Source organism: Colias eurytheme, chromosome 20, assembly GCF_061535395.1.
Source record: "Colias eurytheme isolate Ceu_HAF_F1 chromosome 20, ilColEury1 Martin Lab GWU primary, whole genome shotgun sequence".
Taxonomy (NCBI): Eukaryota; Metazoa; Arthropoda; class Insecta; order Lepidoptera; family Pieridae; genus Colias; species Colias eurytheme.
Window position 1 is genome coordinate 2387846 of NC_142999.1, and position 20531 is coordinate 2408376.

Consider the following 20531-nt stretch of genomic DNA (forward strand, 5'->3'; position numbering starts at 1 on the left):
AGTGAAATATACTCCCTCTACTGTTCATTCAATACACATAAAATCAAAACATTACTCAAAACCCATTTTGTAGTTTTTATGTGATACTCGAAAAACATGACACTGAACAGACGACAATTCCTTTTAAAATATTACATCTACCAATAAAAAGATAATAATGAAAAAACTGATAAATAAATACCTGTATCTATCAAATATATCAATGATTTGATGACTATTGAGTTTTTGATGTAATATTTATCATTGAATTTATTATATTCCGGTTATTTATCACGCCGATGTATTAAAAGCAAGTACACATTTTACGTTGTAATATTAAAAAATAAATTTAAATATAACATACTTTAGTTACGTATCTTTCTGGATTTTGAGGAGTAAGTAGAATTAAAATTTTGTTATTTAAAATCCATACTAATAAGTAATAATATTATAAATGCGAAAGTAACTCTGTCTGTCTGTCTGTTACTCAGTCACGCCTTAACTACTGAACCAATTTGCATGAAATTTGGTATAGAGATATTTTGATACCCGAGAAAGGACATAGGATAGGTTTTATCCCGGAAATCCTACGGGAACGGGTTTTTCTTTGAAAATGCGGGCGAAGCTGCGGGCGGAAAGCTAGTACGCTATAAGTGTAAATAATGATGTCAATTTATGAAGCAGTTTCTTCTTTAAATTATTAGTCGTTATAAAATCATTATAGTTGTAAGTTGTGCTTATTATAAATCGCTTATTCATTGTGATGATCGCAAAATACTAACAAACATATTTATTAATGTTATACATAAGAGTAACATTAAAATCTGTGTTTCTTAACATAATATTATTAAAATTATTGATTCGTATTTGTTTTATTCGTATTAATTTGTTTTATGAATCATAGTTTTTTTTTAAATTAAGCATTGGTGGAATAAAGTGATTGAAAGAAAGAATTGAGTGACCTCACTCAGTGGTAGTGAGTGTGTAATAAATTATTTGTTTTTTTTAGAAAATGGCGTCACGTTTATTGAGCGTGTTTTGCGTGTTGCTCATGATGTGCTTTTGTGAGCCATATAACATTTTGGTGATCAGTCCTCTGGCTGGTAGAAGCCACGGTATTCTTGGAGATGGTATCGTCAGACACCTCACTAATGCCGGACATAAGGTAAATAAAAATAAATAAACATACACTTAAATTGGAATATCGGTAAAATATTCATCACATGTCGGTTATATAGTAGAAAAATATATCCAGTAGGTATAAATAAATAGATAATATATCCTTTTTATTATTAAGTGATGAATTTAGAAATGTAGTTCTTTGAGTCTCGTTTTCTCAAAATTTGGTCGTTTATAAATAATTATAAAAAATAATAATATAATAATCATAAAGAATTATAATTCGTTTTACTTAATAAATTACTCCTTTTAGGTGACGTACATAACAGCCTTCCCGGAAAATACGTCTCATAAGAATCTCACGAAGATACACGCGAATAAAAGTCAAGAAGTTCTCACAGGTATTTAGTTTTTATTTGATTTAATCATCATTGATTGGAACAGCCACAGGTCCCTGTAAGGTCCAGGAAACCCTGTAAAATATTAGTTTAACCTAAAATAAAATATTAGTAATGCATAATAAGACTCGTAAAATTGCAACACAAAGTTGGAAGTTCGAAAGGCAAATTATTATTATTAGAATAGGGATACATTTAATAAAATATATTACGATGGTTAAAATATTTTGTTACTCAGTATAGAACAAGCATTGCTTAGTTTGGAACTAGATGGCGTTGAAATATCTACGAACTTATTGATATGATTTTATTTATTTATTCGTTTTTCAGAGCAAATGACCAATATAAAATCTTTAATGGACAAGGAGATCAGTTTGCAAGATCCGAGCCTTCTTTTCATGGCGTTCGTAGAAATTGGAAATAAAACGGTATCTGTTCCAGCCGTCCAAGAGCTATTTAAGGATAAGAACCAAAAATTTGATGCTATAGTCGCTGAATGGATGTTCTCGGAACTTTATGCTGGGTAAGACTGTCGTTATTTTTTCATGTACACTATGTATACAGTGAATACTAGATAATGTTTATAACCTGTTATCGGTCAGAGTCAAATCGAACCATATTTTCATTGGTCAACTTAATCAAGTCTGCTTTTTGTATATACTCATTTTGCCTTCAAGATGTAGAATATTTGAGACTAGGAAGCGCTACTTTGCCATTTGCATACTACTAGGTGTATTTTGATCTGCTCTATTTCGACTGGCTCAATTCGTCCCATTTCATACTATCTATACGACATATGTATTACTAGAGGTCCGCCCCGGCTTTGCCCGTGGTACATATTTCACAATAAAATGTAGCCTATGTCCTTTCTCGGGTATCAAAATATCTCCATACCAAATTTCATGCAAATTGGTTCAGTAGTTTAGGCGTGATTGAGTAACAGACAGACAGACAGAGTTACTTTCGCATTTATAATATTAGTATGGATGTATACAATTTCTGATTGAAGTTTTAATATTATTCACAGTATACAAGCAATCTACGATTGTCCAATGATCTGGTTCTCAACTGTGGATCCGCATTGGATGGTGCTCAAGTTAATAGATGAAATTCCCAATCCAGCGTATGTCCCGGACTGCTTATCTTCTGATATTCCTCCATTTTCCTTCTTGCAACGAGCAAAGGAGCTATTTTCCATGCTTTTTATACAATATCTTAAATATTGGTAAGTAAAAATCAACAACACGCACTTTTTTAATTGTAATGAAATCTAGCACATTTATTGAAAATGAGATAAGTGGCCTACGAAGGTAACCATTCTGTATTGGTTTTCAGGGCCACATATGACATAGAACAGCAATATTACGAGGAATATATAGTACCCCATATCAGAGATAAGAGTAAACCTGTGCCATCGTTGGAAACTTTGAGATACAACGCGTCTTTGATGTTGGGTAATTCTCACCCCTCTATGGGAGGGTCTATGAAATTACCACAGAATTACAAGCCAGTTGGTGGTTACCATATTGATACGAATGTTAAACCTTTGCCAGAGGTAATATTTATACTGCAACAGTTAAACTTTTCATGTGTTTTGTTTAATAAAGTTCTTTGTCCTATTTATTTGTGAAATATGATATTTTTTTTAATTTTTTATTTTATTTTATTTTATTTTATTAGTTTCCAAACAGCTTATACAACAATATAACAAACAAATTATTCAAGTACAATTAATAACGTTCTATGTATAAGCCTATTCTATGGATACACAAATGTTTAGAGTGTGAAAGATATTAAAAATCTTCATTGTCTAATGCCAATCTTAATTTTTTTTCCAGAATCTCAAGAACATCATGGACAATGCAAAGCACGGAGTAATTTACTTCAGTATGGGATCTAATTTGCGGAGTGAAAACTTTCCAAAAGAGTTGAAAGAGGGACTTGTAAAAATGTTAGGAGGGTTCAAACAGACTGTTATTTGGAAATTTGGAGAAGATTTACCAAATCGTCCGAAGAATGTCCATATTGTGCAATGGGCACCGCAGCCAAGCATTTTAGGTTTGGAAAGATTAAATTATTTTTTAGCTCTATGTAGGGAAATATGAAAGACTTCAGAAATAATATGTCTAAAGTATTTAGTTCAAAAGTAAGGAAGCGGTATAATCTGTTAAATGAAAGCGGTTAGGGCTAGCTTCACTCGATAAAGCGATAATTGAAATTATGTCATCTGCAGGTGAAGAATAGTTCAATATTTTCGTATTGAAGTTAATTCATAAAAACCTAGTTGCAATTAACAGTTATTGTTTCAGAGTACATTAGAGATAGACTGAATAAAGCATTTGGTAAGTTTTATTAATATTTTTTTTTAAATTACAGCTCATCCTAACTGCGTGTTATTCATCACTCACGGTGGTCTGCTATCAACCACTGAAGCAATCCACTTTGGTGTTCCCATCGTCGGCATCCCAGTGTTTGCTGACCAGTTCACTAATATCGAACGCGCTGTGAAAAAGGGATTCGCGAAGAAAGTAACGCTCTCCTATACTATGACTGAGGAGCTTAAAAAACAAGTTGAGGCTATTTTGAGTGATCCCAAGTGAGTAAAGTATATTTTTATATTCTTTAAAACAAAACGGTTGTAAGACATAGTTAGACTTTCATTTGTTATTTCGTTTATACAAAAGTTACGTCAGTTAGCCATAAGAACGTAACAGGTAGATAAGGTTGTATCGCGTATGTTAAGTTTTATGTCTTTTAGGCCAGTAATGAAATCCCAAACCTACGATTTAACTTTCAGATATGCGGCAAAGGCAAAGGAATTGTCACAAATATACCATGATCGTCCAGTATCCCCTGGCGATGAGCTGGTACACTGGGTGGAACATGTGATTAAGACAAATGGCGCGCCGCATCTACGCTCTCCCGCGCTTGTGGTGCCCTGGTACCAGAAATTATATCTCGACTTACTTGCTGTTATCTTAGTAGTTCTTTTAAGTATTGCATATTTATTACGGAAACTGTATAGACGTTTATTCAAAAAATCTAGCAAAAATATAGGTAATAAGAAAAATAATTAAATTAATGGGTGGTTTTATTTATTCCAATTACATAGCTAGTTATTTATTACATGTTATTTTTGGTATTTATCAAGCATTCGGGGTGTATATTTATTATTTTAGTTTTTTCAGCAAGCTGGTTTTTCCAAAAAATATGTGCTTCTTCATTTTGCACCGTCATGGTTAACACGCAAGTATGAGTGAGTCATTCACTCGTGATTTAATAAATAAGCTATCAGATTCTTTACTCTAGAAGCCACTTTAGTTTAAAAGACTATAATTTTGATGACGAGAAGCAATTTAGATTCTTAAATCGACATCTTAACTGCACAGATTGGTGTTTTAATGTTAAAATCACAAAGGAGATTGATTGCCCAAGTTACTATGGCACTTGGTATCGCAATCAAACTTATTGTGTCAAGATGAAATATACAAATAAATAGATATGAGTAAGTTATAAAATTACATATAACATAAGAAAGAAAGAAAACGTGCAGAAGAGGATATATAAAAATTTCAAGTAGAGAAATTGGTAAAACAGAACAGATACAGAATGACTATGAGGACAGATAATATTTTTTAATTGCAGCTTTAAAACTATTCAAAGTTTGCGCTTGCTTTATTGCGGTTGGTAGGGAGTTCCACAATATTACGGCTTGCACGGTAAAAGATGAATCATAAAATTTGGAGATGTGAGCAGGCATAACAAAGCGTAAGATTGTTAGAGGAGCGCAAATTACATTCATGAGACGAGCCCATAAATATAAATCTCTTTTTTAAGTAGGAAGGAGTTCTGGGAAATATAGCTCAATTTAAAGCTTGATGTTAGTACTTTTAGAAACAATTAAAGTTTTTATGTAGGTATAACACGTTCACTGCGTAAAAAATAACAATGACTTTCAGCTGGTGCGGTGGCAGTCCAAAAAAGCACCCACTTGACTTTCTTAATGTGCGTGGCAGGCCCTTTCGACACGACAGCTCTGAGAAGTATTAAAGCTCTATTATCTTAGCCAACCCATAAAGTATCTATGATTTTTTTACAGTTTTGAAATCTTGATGAATCACTTGTCAATACATTGATCCCGCCCCTGGATTCTCTAAACAGAAATTGAGAAATTAGCAATCGAAATTGTCAGGCCGACAAGGCCTGATCCCGCACCAAAGTGTAATTTTTATAGTGATGGGATAGTGAAAGAAAATAAAATATCGAGTCATTAATTATATTTAAATCTTATAAGCACTAAGCCAAACATAGTAGGTAATTAAAAACAAAATTTAATACTATTATTTTTATATAATTAACTTTAACTATTTAATGTGTTCTTACCACGATATTATTCGTAACCGAGTTATCATGGTCCTGACATAACATGACGAAGTTTTGTTCCACTCGGACTGATGTAAATATCATTTCTAGAATGGTAGTCATATTTCAGTCATAGTCAGGGTAGTCATATTTTTTTCTTTTAGGAAAAATTTCTTCGTCACTTATGTCGTCGCCGAGAATACTTTGGCGTTTATAATTTGCTGGGCGGATTATTTTATTTTCTAAAATTGTGATTTTGCTGGTGGATGGCTTTGGTTCTTGCTTTTGAAATATTTTCCTGTATTTAATTCGTTTAGTCTCTTCGTAATCGTCTTCAGTATCACTATTACTTACATTTTCTAGCGTTATTTTTTTTTACGATGCGCCATTTTGAAGTCGATGAGCGCGCGTCCTTCTTTTGACTGCACAACACTACTGGCGGCTCAACGCGTACGCATCTGCACAGTGCGGCAACAGGTCGCTACCGGTCACCCACCGAAACAGGCCCGCTCCCGCACTGAGGTAACATTTTTAAAGTCCTGTGCGGCGGAGGTCGAAAACGACCTGTCGCGTAAGTAAACTGCCTATATTACTACGTTTCTTGTCACAATTCGAAAACTATATTTGTCTCTATCATGCTCGTAAAAATGCCCAGAAAACCTGTTCCGCACAAGCGAGAAAGACCTGTTTTTTCCGCGCGCACAGTGATTTGGCACAGCACCAGGCCGATTGTGGGTGACTCGCAGTGAACGTGTTAAGCCGCAGTTCGCGACAATAAAAATAAAACAATACTTAGTTTTATTCAACACTTCAAAAAAATACTTTATCTAGTTTAAACTAACGATGAACGTTAAGTTTTACATTTATTACATAGGTAATATTTTAATTTACAAGACAAATGTGAAAACATCATTTCAAAATAAATAACGTCGAACAATGCGTCGAACACGTCATACATTCAACATTCATCTTTCTTATCTTCTTTCTCCTTCTTATATATAAAAATGAATCGCAAAATGTGTTGGTAAGCGCATAACTCGAGAACGGCTGAACCGATTTCGATAATTCTTTTTTTATTATATTCCTTGAAGTACGAGGATGGTTTTTATGTAGAGAAAACGTAAATATGTACCACGGGCGAAGCCGGGGCGGACCGCTAGTCTTATATATAAAAATGAATCGCAAAATGTGTTGGTAAGCGCATAACTCGAGAACGGCTGAACCGATTTCGATAATTCTTTTTTTATTATATTACTTGAAGTACGAGGATGGTTTTTATGTAGAGAAAACGTAAATATGTACCACGGGCGAAGCCGGGGCGGACCGCTAGTTTCAAATAGAAATATGATATAATATATAATATAATATAATATATATGATATAATCTTATATATAAAAATGAATCGCAAAATGTGTTGGTAAGCGCATAACTGGAGAACGGCTGAACCGATTTCGATAATTCTTTTTTTATTATATTCCTTGAAGTACGAGGATGGTTCTTATGTAGAGAAAACGTAAACATGTACCACGGGCGAAGCCGGGGCGGACCGCTAGTATACTATAATATGTTAATGCTAATTTTTCATTTGATTGGTCCATGCCCTCTTAAAACCTAGATTAATATAGCCGATTAATATAGCAGCTAATATATCTCTGATAAATTTGTCAGAACTCAATAACATAAAAATAAACAGGAAAATTGCACTATACATATGTATTTTAAGTAAGTCTATTTACACCAATATATATTTCTGAAAACACACTGCTTTCCAAATTTCAATGCTATGGTGTTAAAGATTATGTATTATGATGATTCATAAGTATAATAAATTAAAGCTGTATTTTGAGTAAATATCTATTTATAGACGTTAGCTGCCATCAGTCGCGGTCGTATACATCGTAATTAGCTTTCAGCCCGAGAATACATTCGCGCGAACTACACTGAAATCTCACAACATACATAAGGGCGTCACAAAAACTTAGCAAATATCTATACTTAATATTTTAAGCTGAAGAGTTTGTTTGTTTGAACCCGCTAATCTCAGGAACAACTGGTCATATTTGAAAAATTCTTTCGGTATTAAATAGCCCATTTATCGATGAAGGTTAAATATCATTACCCGAAGACCAACAGCAATGCGGGTGAAACCGCGGGGCACAGCTACTCATGAATATAGCCATTGTAATTTGTTTCTTAGCTGATCTAAACAGCTTAATACAAATTAATACAGGTTTCAGCTTATGTAACACCGCAGAATACTTAATAGTAGCTAATGCTAGTAACACTCTATTCTAAAACGTTTCATAGAGCTTCATTATAACCAAGTTAAACGATTTAGCTCCAGAAATGACCGATATCCAAAGAAAAATACCTCTACACATACATTACAAGCAAATGATAGTAAATTTTAAAACTTTATCATTATCTTCAACTTCATCAGCATCTTTATTATCATGTAATGCTTAAAAAATACCTGATGAACAGACAACAGTTATAATTTTAATAAAATTTTATAAATAAATACGACTTATATAAATACGACGAATTATAAGTTATCGATGTATTTATGAGTATAAAAATATTGTAGTTAGGTACTCATTTTTCTAATTTTAGCGAGTCAGGAGTCAGATTGGAGTGGAAGATTGGAATAAATAAAAACAGAAAAAAATTAATATACAGTAATTTAATTTCGTTTCTTACTACCTATATTTTTGTTAGATTTTTTTAATATCCTTCTATAAAGTTTCCGTAATAAACACATCACTGATAAAATAACTGCAAACACAACAGCAAGAAGGTCGAGATATAATTTCTGGTACCAGGGCACCATAAGCGCAGGAGAGCGTAGATGTGGCGCACCTTTTGTCCTAACAACGTGTTCCACCCAGTGTACCAGCTCATCGCCAGGCGATACTAGACGATCGTGGTATATAAGCGACAATTCCTTTGCCTTTGCTGCATATCTGAAAGTTATATCGATAATTTTGATTCTTTAAAGTCAACTATTATAGTTAATAGTCATAAATAGGGACTGCCGACAGAAGTGCACTAGTATAGTGGGTACTAAAATTTGTAAAATTTTAAACATTTAAAAATAAATAAATAAATAATAAATAATTCCAAGACAGGATTATTAGAATATGGTGTATTTCACAATATTAATTAATTTAACAATTTGATATTAATATAATTATGAGATTCATTGGTTCCCGCACTAGGCGAAGCCTGTCCTGCGGGACCAAAGAACAATTAACAATATAATATTATTTACATGATTTTAACATGATTAATGAAGATTTCCATTTTAAGGCAGGGGACTTACGTAACAATTAGTTACGTAATGAATTACATTAATTATAAATATTAAAAACAATATAAAAGTTATTCTATTTTTCCATCGGTATAAATTTTCAAGAAACTAAGTCTTATTTACGATGTCTCATCACCGTCTAACATAAGTTTTAGTAAGGAGGATAAAAATTACTCACTTTGGATCGCTCAAAATGCTCTCAACCTGTTCCTTAAGCTCTGTAGCCATAGTATAGGAGAGCGTTACTTTCTTCGCGAATCCCTTGTTCACAGCGCGTTCGATATTAGTGAACTGGTCAGCAAACACTGGGATACCGACGATGGGAACACCAAAGTGGATTGCTTCTGTGGTTGATAGCAGACCACCGTGAGTTATGAATAACACGCAGTTAAGATGAGCTGCAATTTAAAAGTAAATTTTAAAGGAGTATTTCGAAGATAGGTTGGTGGCAAAGTAAATCAAATTTCCATCACTCCAAGACCTGACAATCCAATTAGCTGCTGTTTAATAGCACTTTTCATTTTAAATACATTGGTAGGTACTAAAACTTCGAAAATAAATACAAACCTAAAATGCTTGGCTGCGGTGCCCACTGCACAATATGGACGTTCTTAGGACGCTTTGGTAAATCTTCTCCAAATTTCCAAATAACTGTCTGTTTCAATTCTCCTAACATTTTTACAAGTCCCTCTTTCAACTCCTTTGGAAAGTTTTCACTCCTCAAATTGGATCCCATACTGAAGTAAATTACTCCGTGTTTTGCATCGTCCATGATTTTCTTGAGATTCTGAAAGGTATTAACAATTTACTCAGTGAGAATCGCCATCGCCATTAGATTGGCATTTAACTATTAACTCTTAGAGCTATTACGCACTGTCGACCAGTCGCCGGCGACTCAGTCGCCGGCGACTGGACTTACTCCTGGACGACTGACGACTAAGTGCGCAAGCCCCTATTTAAACTATAGTAAGTCACAGTCGCCGGCGACTGAGTCGCCAGCGACTGGTCGACAGTGCGTAATAGCTCTTACAGGAGAAGAAAAAATGACGTACGTAAGCAAAAAAAAAATGACGAGGATCTGACTAAACAATATATTTTGTTAGGCGTTAAAGTTTTACGAATTGTTGATAGTCCAAAAAGATTTTATAGTCAAATGAAAACGAGGAAGGTTTAGCTTTTAAAAAGTAAAGTTTTACCTCTGGCAGTGGTTTCACATTCGTATCAATGTGGTAACCACCAATTTCCTTGTAATTTTGTGGTAATTTCAAAGCTCCTCCCATGGAGGAGTGCGAGTTTCCCAACATCAAAGACGCGTTGTATTTCAAAGTATTCAACGATGGCACAGGTTTACTCTTATCTCTAATATGGGGTATTAAGTATTGTTTGTAGTATTGCTGTTCCATACCATTTACGAACCTGAGAAACCAAAATTAACATTGAATAATATTTAGCTTTTGGTTATGCACCATGTTTGCGATTCTAGTTGGTTTTTACGGGATTTATTTTATAAAACAATTGTATTATAAAGACCGTTATGATACAAATGAAATAAGACGGACTTAAGACCGCATTATTCTGGATAACTTAAAAACTTTGAATGAAAAAATAGCACCAAAAGAGAAGCGTGATTAACAAACAAAATCATTTATTGATGTTGTACACATCAAAATACCGTTGAATTGGGTATTTTTTTTGAAAACGGTTTAAAATTGCTAGGATTTATTATTTACCAATTTTGGAGATATAGTCCGTAAAGCTGATTGTATAATTCCTGTGCTCGCCGCCAGAAGGAAAATGGAGGGATATCAGCAGATAAGCAATCAGAGCTATACGCCGGGTTGGGAGCCTCATCTATTAACTTGAGCACCATCCAATGAGGATCCACAGTTGAGAACCAAATCAGTGGGCAGTCGTAGATAGCTGGTATACTGTGAATAGAAGTTTATGAGTTCAAATATCAGATTCAAATTATTTGTAAATGGTAGACGTTAAATAGGTAAAGTGACGTAGGTGGAATGAACAATTTCAAAATACTGCTTGAATGATTTGATTATAAAGAAACTAGTTGTATTCCACGATTTCCCTTGCTGTTGTATGTTTGCTATATCTAGCCATCTCGAATAATAAAGTGAATAAGGAGAGATATTTACCAGATCTTAACATACATTTTGCAAATTTCATAAATCTCTATATATGTAAAAATGAGTCCCTATTTCACTTGGTCACGGCATCACACTTGCACAGCTGCACCGATTCCGATAATTTTTTTTATAATATTAAAGTACGAGGATGGGTCTTATGGAGAGAAAACGTGTACATGTACCACAGGTGAAGCCGGGGCGGTCTGCTTGTAATTCTTACCCAGCATACAGTTCTGAGAACATCCATTCAGCGATTATAGCATCAAATTTTTTATTCTTATCCTTAAATAGCTCTTGTACCGCTGGAATAGACACCGCTTTTCTTGCGTTTTCCATGAACATGAAGAACAGAAAGCCTATGTCTTGCAAATTGAAGTCCTTGTCCATTATAGATGGTATACTGATCAGTTGTTCTGGAATTATAATAAATAATGTATAATATAAGTTAATTTGTACATACTTCAACCAGCGCCATCTAGTTTCAAATTAGCAAAACTTGTATTATTCAAACAGATTCAAACTATTAGGAACTAGCGGTCCGCCCCGGCTTCGCCCGTAGTACATGGTTACGTTTTCTCTACATAAGAACCATCCTCGTATTTCAAGGAATATAATAAAAAAAAATTATCGTAATCGGTTCAGCCGTTTTCGAGTTATACCGCTTACCAACACATTTTGCGATTCATTTTTATATATAAGAGATATCATTTATACTATTATTTTTATTTTTTACGATACTGTATTTTAAAAAACATGTATATGATAATGTTTATCTAGCAACAAATAAATATTTTAGAAACAAAAAAAAAATAAACACATACTTACCTTTGATAACTCCTTTATTTTCACTAGCGTGAACGATTGTGAGATTCTTATGCGACATATTATCAGGGAAAGATGTTATGTATGTCACCTAAAATAAATATAATCCATACTTAATATTATAAATGCGAAAGTAACTCTGTCTGTCTGTCTGTTACTCAATCACGCCTTAACTACTGAACCAATTTGCATGAAATTTTGTATAGAGATATTTTGATACCCGAGAAAGGACATAGGCTACTTTTTACCCCGGGACATAGGATTTATTTCGGAAATCCCACGGGAACGGGAACTATGCGGGTTTTTCTTTGACTGCGCGGGCGATGCCGCGTGTGGAAAGCTAGTATTTTATAAATAACAAGTTGGTTAAGAAACTACAATAAAACTTGAGAAAATATAAGTAATATTCTGCATGTTTAAATACAATATTGGCTGAAATTGTGGCACTTATATGCCACTAACAAGGACCTTTCAAACTCCAACTCAAAACTCAAACATTTATTTATTCAATAAGACTTCTTCTAGAAGCACTTTTGAATCGTCATTAATTTTTAACATTTACCACCGATTCGGAAAGCAGTATCTACGAAGGAGAACCGACAAGAAACTCCGTAGTTGTTTTAAAGCAAGACTTACGATAATCTTACATCAGTTGCAAACTTTACTTCGAAAATTCCTGTGTGGCATAGACTATCTTTTATTTGTATTGTAGATTTGTAGTGTGGCTTCGTAACAAATGACTATTTAACCGACGTTCCCAAATAACGGCTCTATTTCTAACGTATTTTTATAACGTTTTGTTTGTTTACCTTGTGTCCCGCATTAGTGAGGTGTCTGACGATGCCATCTCCAAGAATAGCGTGGCTTCTACCAGCCAGGGGACTGATCACCAAAATGTTATACGGCTCACAATAGCATACCGTAAGTAAAACGCAAAACACGGTCAATAAATGTGACGCCATTTTCTGTAAAAGAAAAACCAAATCATATTCATTTCTACTGAGTCAGGTCACTCAAACTGTACTAAAGACTAATAATTTCTAAAAATTCAAATATGTAATATCTGGCGACTATTTTAATGTTATGGATTCTTAACTAACTGAAAAATTAATGTTATTAAGCTTTTGAATATTAGAACACCGGTCATTTTGAAGATAAATTGATAAAAATTTATATATAAATTATGGGTAATTATTTTTATTATCCTACAATTTTATAAATTACTAGCGGTCCGCCCCGGCCTCGCCCGTGGTACATATTTACGTTTTCTCTACATAAGAACCATCCTCGTACTTCAAGGAATATAATAAAAAAAGAATTATCGAAATCGGTCCACCCGTTCACGCGTGATGCCGTGACAACGCGAAACGGGTTTCATTTTTATATACATATACATATATATAGATTATTCAATTTCTAAAAAATATCTCTATTTATCGAAAGCGTAGTTGACCCAGTTTACTTATTGCTAGCTGCCCCGGCAAATGTTGTTCTGCCCTTCTTATCACTTAGGGGTGAAAAATAGATTTAGGCTCTCTACCCAATAGACAAAAAATTTCACGAGAATCGTTCCAGCCGTTACGGAGGAGTATGGTAACATTGTGAGTTATATGTTATGAGAACTTTATATATATACCTTTAGATATAGAGATACATATTCGTAGATACGATCTTCAAGATCTAAAATATGGATTCTTATGCGATATGTTTATTTCATGCCCTTAATAATAAGTGTTTAGTAATGCATTATACAACTCCGTCACATTGTTTGCTGATATATGGCTATTTCTCAAGTTTTATTATCGTTAATAAATAAATACGAATATCACAGACGCAATAATGATAAATAATCGACTATTATAATTAAAAAATTCTAAATAGCATATAAACGGTCAATAATTTTTAAATTCATGTTTAAATAAAGTTTAGAAAAAAAATCGTTATTTCCTTATTTTTTTTATGAATCGTTAAATAATTGAAGTGAAACTTCTTTATCGGGGTTGGAAAAAATTTAGGGTGACATTTTTTCGTTAGGCGTGACATTTTCCCTTTATCCCTACCACGCGTGATTTGATTTATTTCTGTAAAGTTGCATATAGTAAATTATTTTTTGAAAAATAAGGTCATAAAGAAGTTTCACTTCTTACGTGTGTACACTAGTACTACTAATCTCGGGAACTACTGGTCCGATTTGAAAAAATCTTACGATGTTAGATAGCCTAGTTATCGAGGAAGGCTGTGTATCATTATGCTAAGACCAACAGGAGCGGATCCATGCGGGTAAAATCACGGGAAAACTGCGAAGCGTAGCTAGGAAAAAATATTACTACCGACGTACTAAAACTGATTCATAAATAAATATCAACTCATCAATGACTAGTCATTTACATTCGTAATAAGCCAAAAAATTAAAAATATTTCCTTATATCAATTAACACTTTCGCAGATTTTACCAGAACTAATTTTTATCTAATTTAGACCTTTCCTATCTCCTAACCACAGTTTAACCATACACAAAGATAACAAAAATCAATTACCTTTATATCAACTAAACAACAAACTATTCAAAAATTACTACACCAATAATAAATTACATATCTGTATCACTTATCACAAAGTACTCAATTATTTATAATTATAAATTTAATTATAAACATGTCCTAATTTTACCAAAGCAAACGTCCGTCCCTAGCAATGGTAACTTCACATTTGAACGCCTATGCTGGATTATGGATAATAGCATCTTAATGAAGTCGGTTAGATACATTTGTTATCAAAGCAATAGATGAATGCATATCTATCAAATATCAGCCCCCCTAGACAAGTGGCTTTCTATTAGCGTAAAGTTCAATAGAATAGATTATGAATGTATGAGATTGACGTAATCAATCGTCGTCGTCGTCGTAATCAAACGTCAATCTCATACATTTAAAATCTATTCTATTGAACTTTACGCTAATAGAAAGCCACTTGTCTAGGGGGGCAGTTAGTCATTATACTTTACTTTCATGGGGTTATCACTACATATTAAAAAACAAAGTCGCTTTTTCTGTCCCTACGTCCCTATGTATGCTTAAATCTTTAAAAGTACACAACGGATTTTGATACGGTTTTTTGCGGAGACAAAAGTTGCTCTTGCGCGCTAGCTCTTAGAAATTTGCTGACTTGTATGCTTGTACCCATGGACGTATAAAAAAAGACGGACGGTATATATCGCCAAAACATTGAGTGAAGCCTAGTAATGGCGGCGACACATCCATGTGTGTGTGCCATGTTGCCATGGCAACACTATGGCAACAGCTGTCCTGATGAAAATGGCGGCTGTATTTTTTTCTATAAATTTTGCCGTAATAATTTTGTCATTATAACATAAAAGAAATAACTTGCTTCATTGTGGAATGTAATCCCTTGTGTGTTATTTAAAATTGTACTGTTGCGACACCATATTTTAACCACGCAAGGCGGCATTTTAAATATTTTTTGTGAAACAGTGACGCAGTTAATCAGTCGGTAGTTCACGACGTAATGGCGGCCGACTAGCTTACTATGGTGAGAATGTGTGCGTGTTCATTGTCTTTACACGATCGCTAGCTTACTACGGTGGCTTCACGTTGTTTGTTCGTAAAACGGTGTCCGTCTTTTTTTATACGTCCATGCTTGTACCTATGTAAGGATAATCGTTTATTTTATGCACTTTGTGGAAAATAGATTGTGCGTCCATCAATATTAGTACCGGCTTATAAATTCATTTGCTTGTCTTTAATTAGAAAACATACTATTTCTTTTATCACACAGTTTTTTTCTTTTTATTCTATTACTAACTTTCTGCCCGCGGCTTCGCCCGCTTTGTCTAAAACCTAATAAACCTTCCTCTTGAATGACTCTATCTATTTAAAAAAACCGCATCAAATTCCGGTGCGTCGTTTCAAAGATTTAAGCATACAAAGGGACAGAGAAAGCGACTTTGTTTTATACTATGTAGTGATGAATAATGTACGTTCTTGTAATTCTCATTGATAAATTTTGATAAAGGACAGTGGTCTTTATTGTAATCAGTAATCACAATAAAAATCATTCATGAAATCCATACTCATATCTATTATAAATGCGAAAGTAACTCTGTCTGTCTGTCTGTTATTCAATCACGCCTTAACTACTCAACCAATATTGGGATTATTGATAGTGGTGTGATTAATATTAGTAAATAATTCAAGCACTTTGTTGTAGGAAGATAGTCACTTTATTTTAACTTCAAATAGAGTATCGAAGGTATGTCTTAACAGTCTGAAGGATACGAGTGAACTACACACAAAGAGCTATATAACTCAACTGTTTTAGGGTCTATATAACACTCAAAATTATACCTTTATTTATGACCCTCTTCGAGTATTTCTTACCCGTACTTCTAGGAATCTATACAATAAATATTCACAAGGTTTAACATGTGTTACCAAGTGTTGAGTGTATACAGGACTCACAATAGGTTTACCAAATGTGCATGATAAGAAAAAAAGGTCGTTGCAATAAATCACACGTATAGTGTAAGAAACGTAATTGCTTTTTAAGAGAGAAACTTTTGTAAATGAAATCAATATTTCAACACGCCCCCTCAAAAGTTAATCTCTTTTCCAAGTTACAATTTTAATTGCAATTACATATTAATACATATACAATTATATTAATACATCATGATAACCAAAATTCTAAAGTTGAATACAATACTCTTAATACTGATCGACATACCTTCCGCTTACTCTTTGTCTGGGACGGTTGTTACTAACCGTATACATAGTGATCCGACATTTGTCTTCACGATAAGGGAAACCCAGGAAAACCTTATCAGATCATTAAAAATATATAAGTTTACATCAAGATACAACTTATTTACAAATAATCTTCTGATGCCATTTTCGCTCTTAACTCCAGGAACCTCCCTGGTAGTGGCTTTGTCAGCATGTCTGCAATTTGAACACCTGTTGACATATGTTTAATAATTTTAGTATTATTTCTCATATTGATCCCAAAGGAATTAATATTTGATGTCAATATGTTTGGATCTAATAAGGCTTGTTGGATTGTTAGCTAGTACATCCATTTTACTATTCATATATTAAGATAGGTTCTTTAGTTTTCAGGTTTATACCTGCTGCTAAAGTTTTTTTTTCAACCATATTGCATTTAACAGCTTCATACAGAGCCATATATTCAGCTTCTGTAGAAGAACCTGCCTTATTGTACTCCAACATATTGTACATCAATCATACAACTAGAAGAAGTAACCCGTTGTACTTTTCTTTTTAAATACTAACTCGAATCAATTATCTTATCAATTTGTCTAATTAGAATCAAGTATCTTATCAATTTGTTCTTATATGTTTCCTTTACATATTTAATTTTAATCTACTTGTTTTTAAACATTACCGAGTTCTTGTTTATTTTCATTCACATGTCTGCTTATAGTTAAAGTCAGATCATTGTACATGAAATTAAATACATTAGATTTCCAATAAGAATTCGAAATGGAATACCGCCATTCTCATTGGATTCCATTGCCTCAAAATCTAAATTGAATTTTATGTAAGAAGATTTTGATCACCCATTGTACTAAGTTTATTTCATACGGTTTTAATTTTTACTTATGTGCTTTGATCTAGTGTTACGACATTATTTTGTCTCGTGATTCTAAAGCTTAATAAGAATTTAACCTCCTTTTAAATCACCCATTTTAAATTAATTCATTAAATTCTGCATCGTTTTTCAACAATAGTCACTCACTATAATCACTAGATCGTCCACATTTAATTCAGTATAAATATTATTAGAGATATCTCATCTATTCAGTATGTACATGAATCGATCCTTAAAATCATTTGTAAAACCTTTTTCTAATAGTCTTTTCAAATATTTCAATCCAACATCTGGCAACTTTTTAAGCAATATGCTACCTAATGCTTTGTTTAATTTACAATCGGGGTTCACAAGTGTTTTCACTTTTCACACCCTCAAGTATTTTAATATACTGTACGATTAACTGACCACTTAAAATGCAGTTTAATCAATCTGGTAAACTAACAAGCCATGCTGCTGTTAAAAGACTTAAGTTCAAAATTGTTGCAACCGATATTTTTACTAATACCTCTAGCAACTAAACGGGCTTTACACTTTTATGGATTTCCGAACTCATCGTACTTTATAATATCCATTTTCATTATATACAATATTTGTACTACTTGGTTTTGATACTAAAGTCCAAGCTTTTTATTTACAAATAAATAATATAGTTCATCATTAATTGCATTTTTCATTGTTTAGCATCATTCCTATTTTCAATTATCTCATGTGAATTAGGAGTAAATATACAATGTATTATGCGCACAGTAAATAATGAAACGGCTAATAATCATCTTCATTAGATGAAGTTTGGCTTTTAATATCTATCTGATATATCGGTTTCATTGTCAATACTAATTGTCTGTGTCATTAAATTTTAGGCACTGTATTGTTTGTATTTTCAATACTTCGATAGCCTTCTGCCTTATTATTTTATTGATGACTAGCTACTGAGTTTAACGCAAAGTTATTGACTACAGTTTTTCGTCTAGGTACTGAATTTAACGTATAGCTGCTATTTACTTCCAGTTTTCACCAACTGAGCTTATCACATAGCTATTCATTCAGTTTTCACCAACTGAGCTTATCACATAGCTATTCATTCAGTTTTCACCAACTGAGCTTAACACATAGCTATTCATTCAGTTTTCACTAACTGAGCTTAACACATAGCTATTCATTCAGTTTTCACTAACTGAGCTTAACACATAGCTATTCATTCAGTTTTCACTAACTGAGCTTAACACATAGCTATTCATTCAGTTTTCACCAACTGAGATTAACACATAGCTATTCATTCAGTTTTCACTAACTGAGCTTAACACATAGCTATTCATTCAGTTTTCCCAACTGAGATTAACACATAGCTATTCATTCAGTTTTCACTAACTGAGATTAACACATAGCTATTCATTCAGTTTTCACCAACTGAGATTAACACATAGCTATTCATTCAGTTTTCACCAACTGAGATTAACACATATAGCTATTCATTCAGTTTTCACCAACTGAGTTTAACATAATATAGCTATTCATTCAGTTTCAACCAACTGAGATTAACCCATATAGCTATTTTTAACTGAATATATAAGGTTGTCAACTGAGTTTAACGAATCGTTAGGGACTTCAGTATTTAAACCTGAATCAACCTCGTCTCCCTTTGCCTTTGATTTAAATTTACATCTCTTTCTACCACATATTTATTACTCTCCACTTTATACGCTCTATACCCATTTTACCTTTGATGACTTTTCATCAAATTTGTTTTACTGGTTTCAACATACGGCTGATTCGAAAACCTAAAGGTATTTTAAATATGGAGTTCGTGGCAATGTGAGATGATAACTGATACCTTTATCTACCTTTTAAGTAGTAAGATAAATTCTCTTTAACATGATCAGTAAATAGGTTTACAATACATCAGATTTATTTCTCATAAAATATGTTACACTCTTATGAGTGAATTCATCATTAAACATTACAAAATAATTTTATTATGATTTATTCATTTCTTTTAATCATGAGAACCATAAACATCTGATTTCAACATTATTTTATTAAATGACATTTACACTTGTTTATTGTTTATACAAGCTTCACACAAACAGGTAATCTACCTTTTCATTTAATGTCATCTATTAGCTACTAGATAATTTAACTTTATCAAACTTCTAATAGATAATTTAAAATTTATCTTTTCTTATTTGACCTCGTCACTGATGCTAATATTTTTATTCGGAATTAGAATCTTTATTTTAATAATTAATAAAGTTTAACTTACCGAAAATTCCAGAATAGATATATTGTATTTCGGCTTACCAGTCATTGCCGTCTTACCATTCCACCTCACTGTCAGCTGTCTTACTAACTGCTAAAAGGATATTTCACTTCCTTCATTTGTTAACTGAAAATTTCCAGCCATAAATGCAAAGCTGTCTTCAATCACTGGCTCAGCTTGAATGGTTTGAATTGTCCTTTGTCTTTCTGTACTTGGTTTGGACTTAAAGCGTTTCGAGAAGTTACGACATTCATTTTTATAATGTCCTCTTTTTCCACAATTGTGACACTTAATGTGCCCTTTATAATTTATACCATTTTGTTTCGGCTTGACGATTCCACGACGTATTTTCGATGATTTTCTAAGCTCCTTATTATTTCGTTTTCTTTCATTAGTTTTCTGTTCAACATGTAGAACCATTTTACTTGTGTCAAGACTTTCATTAACAAGTTTAACTTCATGATCTAATAATCTTGTTTTCACGAAACTTAACGTGATGTTGTCTTCTGAC

The 20531-nt window shown here is 33.0% G+C and overlaps 2 protein-coding genes across 2 annotated transcripts; one reads left to right on the forward strand and one right to left on the reverse strand.

The window, feature by feature from the left end:
- The first annotated feature begins 283 nt into the window (after positions 1-283).
- LOC149899519 (UDP-glycosyltransferase UGT5-like) lies at positions 284-4573 on the forward strand. The gene is made up of 9 exons (XM_090113943.1): positions 284-374; positions 989-1144; positions 1412-1499; positions 1827-2019; positions 2524-2721; positions 2832-3051; positions 3335-3554; positions 3873-4092; positions 4294-4573. Exons 2-9 carry the CDS (start codon positions 992-994, stop codon positions 4571-4573), a joined length of 1572 nt encoding a protein of 523 aa, XP_089970069.1. The 5' UTR covers positions 284-374; positions 989-991.
- Positions 4574-8542: 3969 nt separating this feature from the next.
- LOC149899520 (UDP-glucosyltransferase 2-like) lies at positions 8543-14733 on the reverse strand. The gene is made up of 9 exons (XM_090113949.1): positions 14670-14733; positions 12942-13097; positions 12136-12223; positions 11531-11723; positions 10900-11097; positions 10366-10585; positions 9737-9956; positions 9348-9567; positions 8543-8822 (listed from the first exon to the last, which is right to left on the reverse strand). The coding sequence occupies exons 2-9, from the start codon at positions 13092-13094 to the stop codon at positions 8543-8545; spliced, it is 1572 nt and encodes a 523-aa protein (XP_089970075.1). The 5' UTR covers positions 13095-13097; positions 14670-14733.
- Positions 14734-20531: the final 5798 nt, after the last annotated feature.

Excerpts from the sequence above, each read along its gene's own strand:
- LOC149899519 (XM_090113943.1), top strand. The coding sequence starts at position 992 with ATGGCGTCACGTTTATTGAGCGTGTTTTGCGTGTTGCTCATGATGTGC. Across the intron at positions 2,020-2,523 it reads TTCTCGGAACTTTATGCTGG|TATACAAGCAATCTACGATT; the intron begins GTAAGACTGTCG and ends TATTATTCACAG. Across the intron at positions 3,052-3,334 it reads ATGTTAAACCTTTGCCAGAG|AATCTCAAGAACATCATGGA; the intron begins GTAATATTTATA and ends TTTTTTTTCCAG.
- LOC149899520 (XM_090113949.1), bottom strand. The coding sequence starts at position 13,094 with ATGGCGTCACATTTATTGACCGTGTTTTGCGTTTTACTTACGGTATGC. Across the intron at positions 11,098-11,530 it reads TTCTCAGAACTGTATGCTGG|TATACCAGCTATCTACGACT; the intron begins GTAAGAATTACA and ends TTCTATTCACAG. Across the intron at positions 8,823-9,347 it reads AGCATTTTGAGCGATCCAAA|ATATGCAGCAAAGGCAAAGG; the intron begins GTGAGTAATTTT and ends TATAACTTTCAG.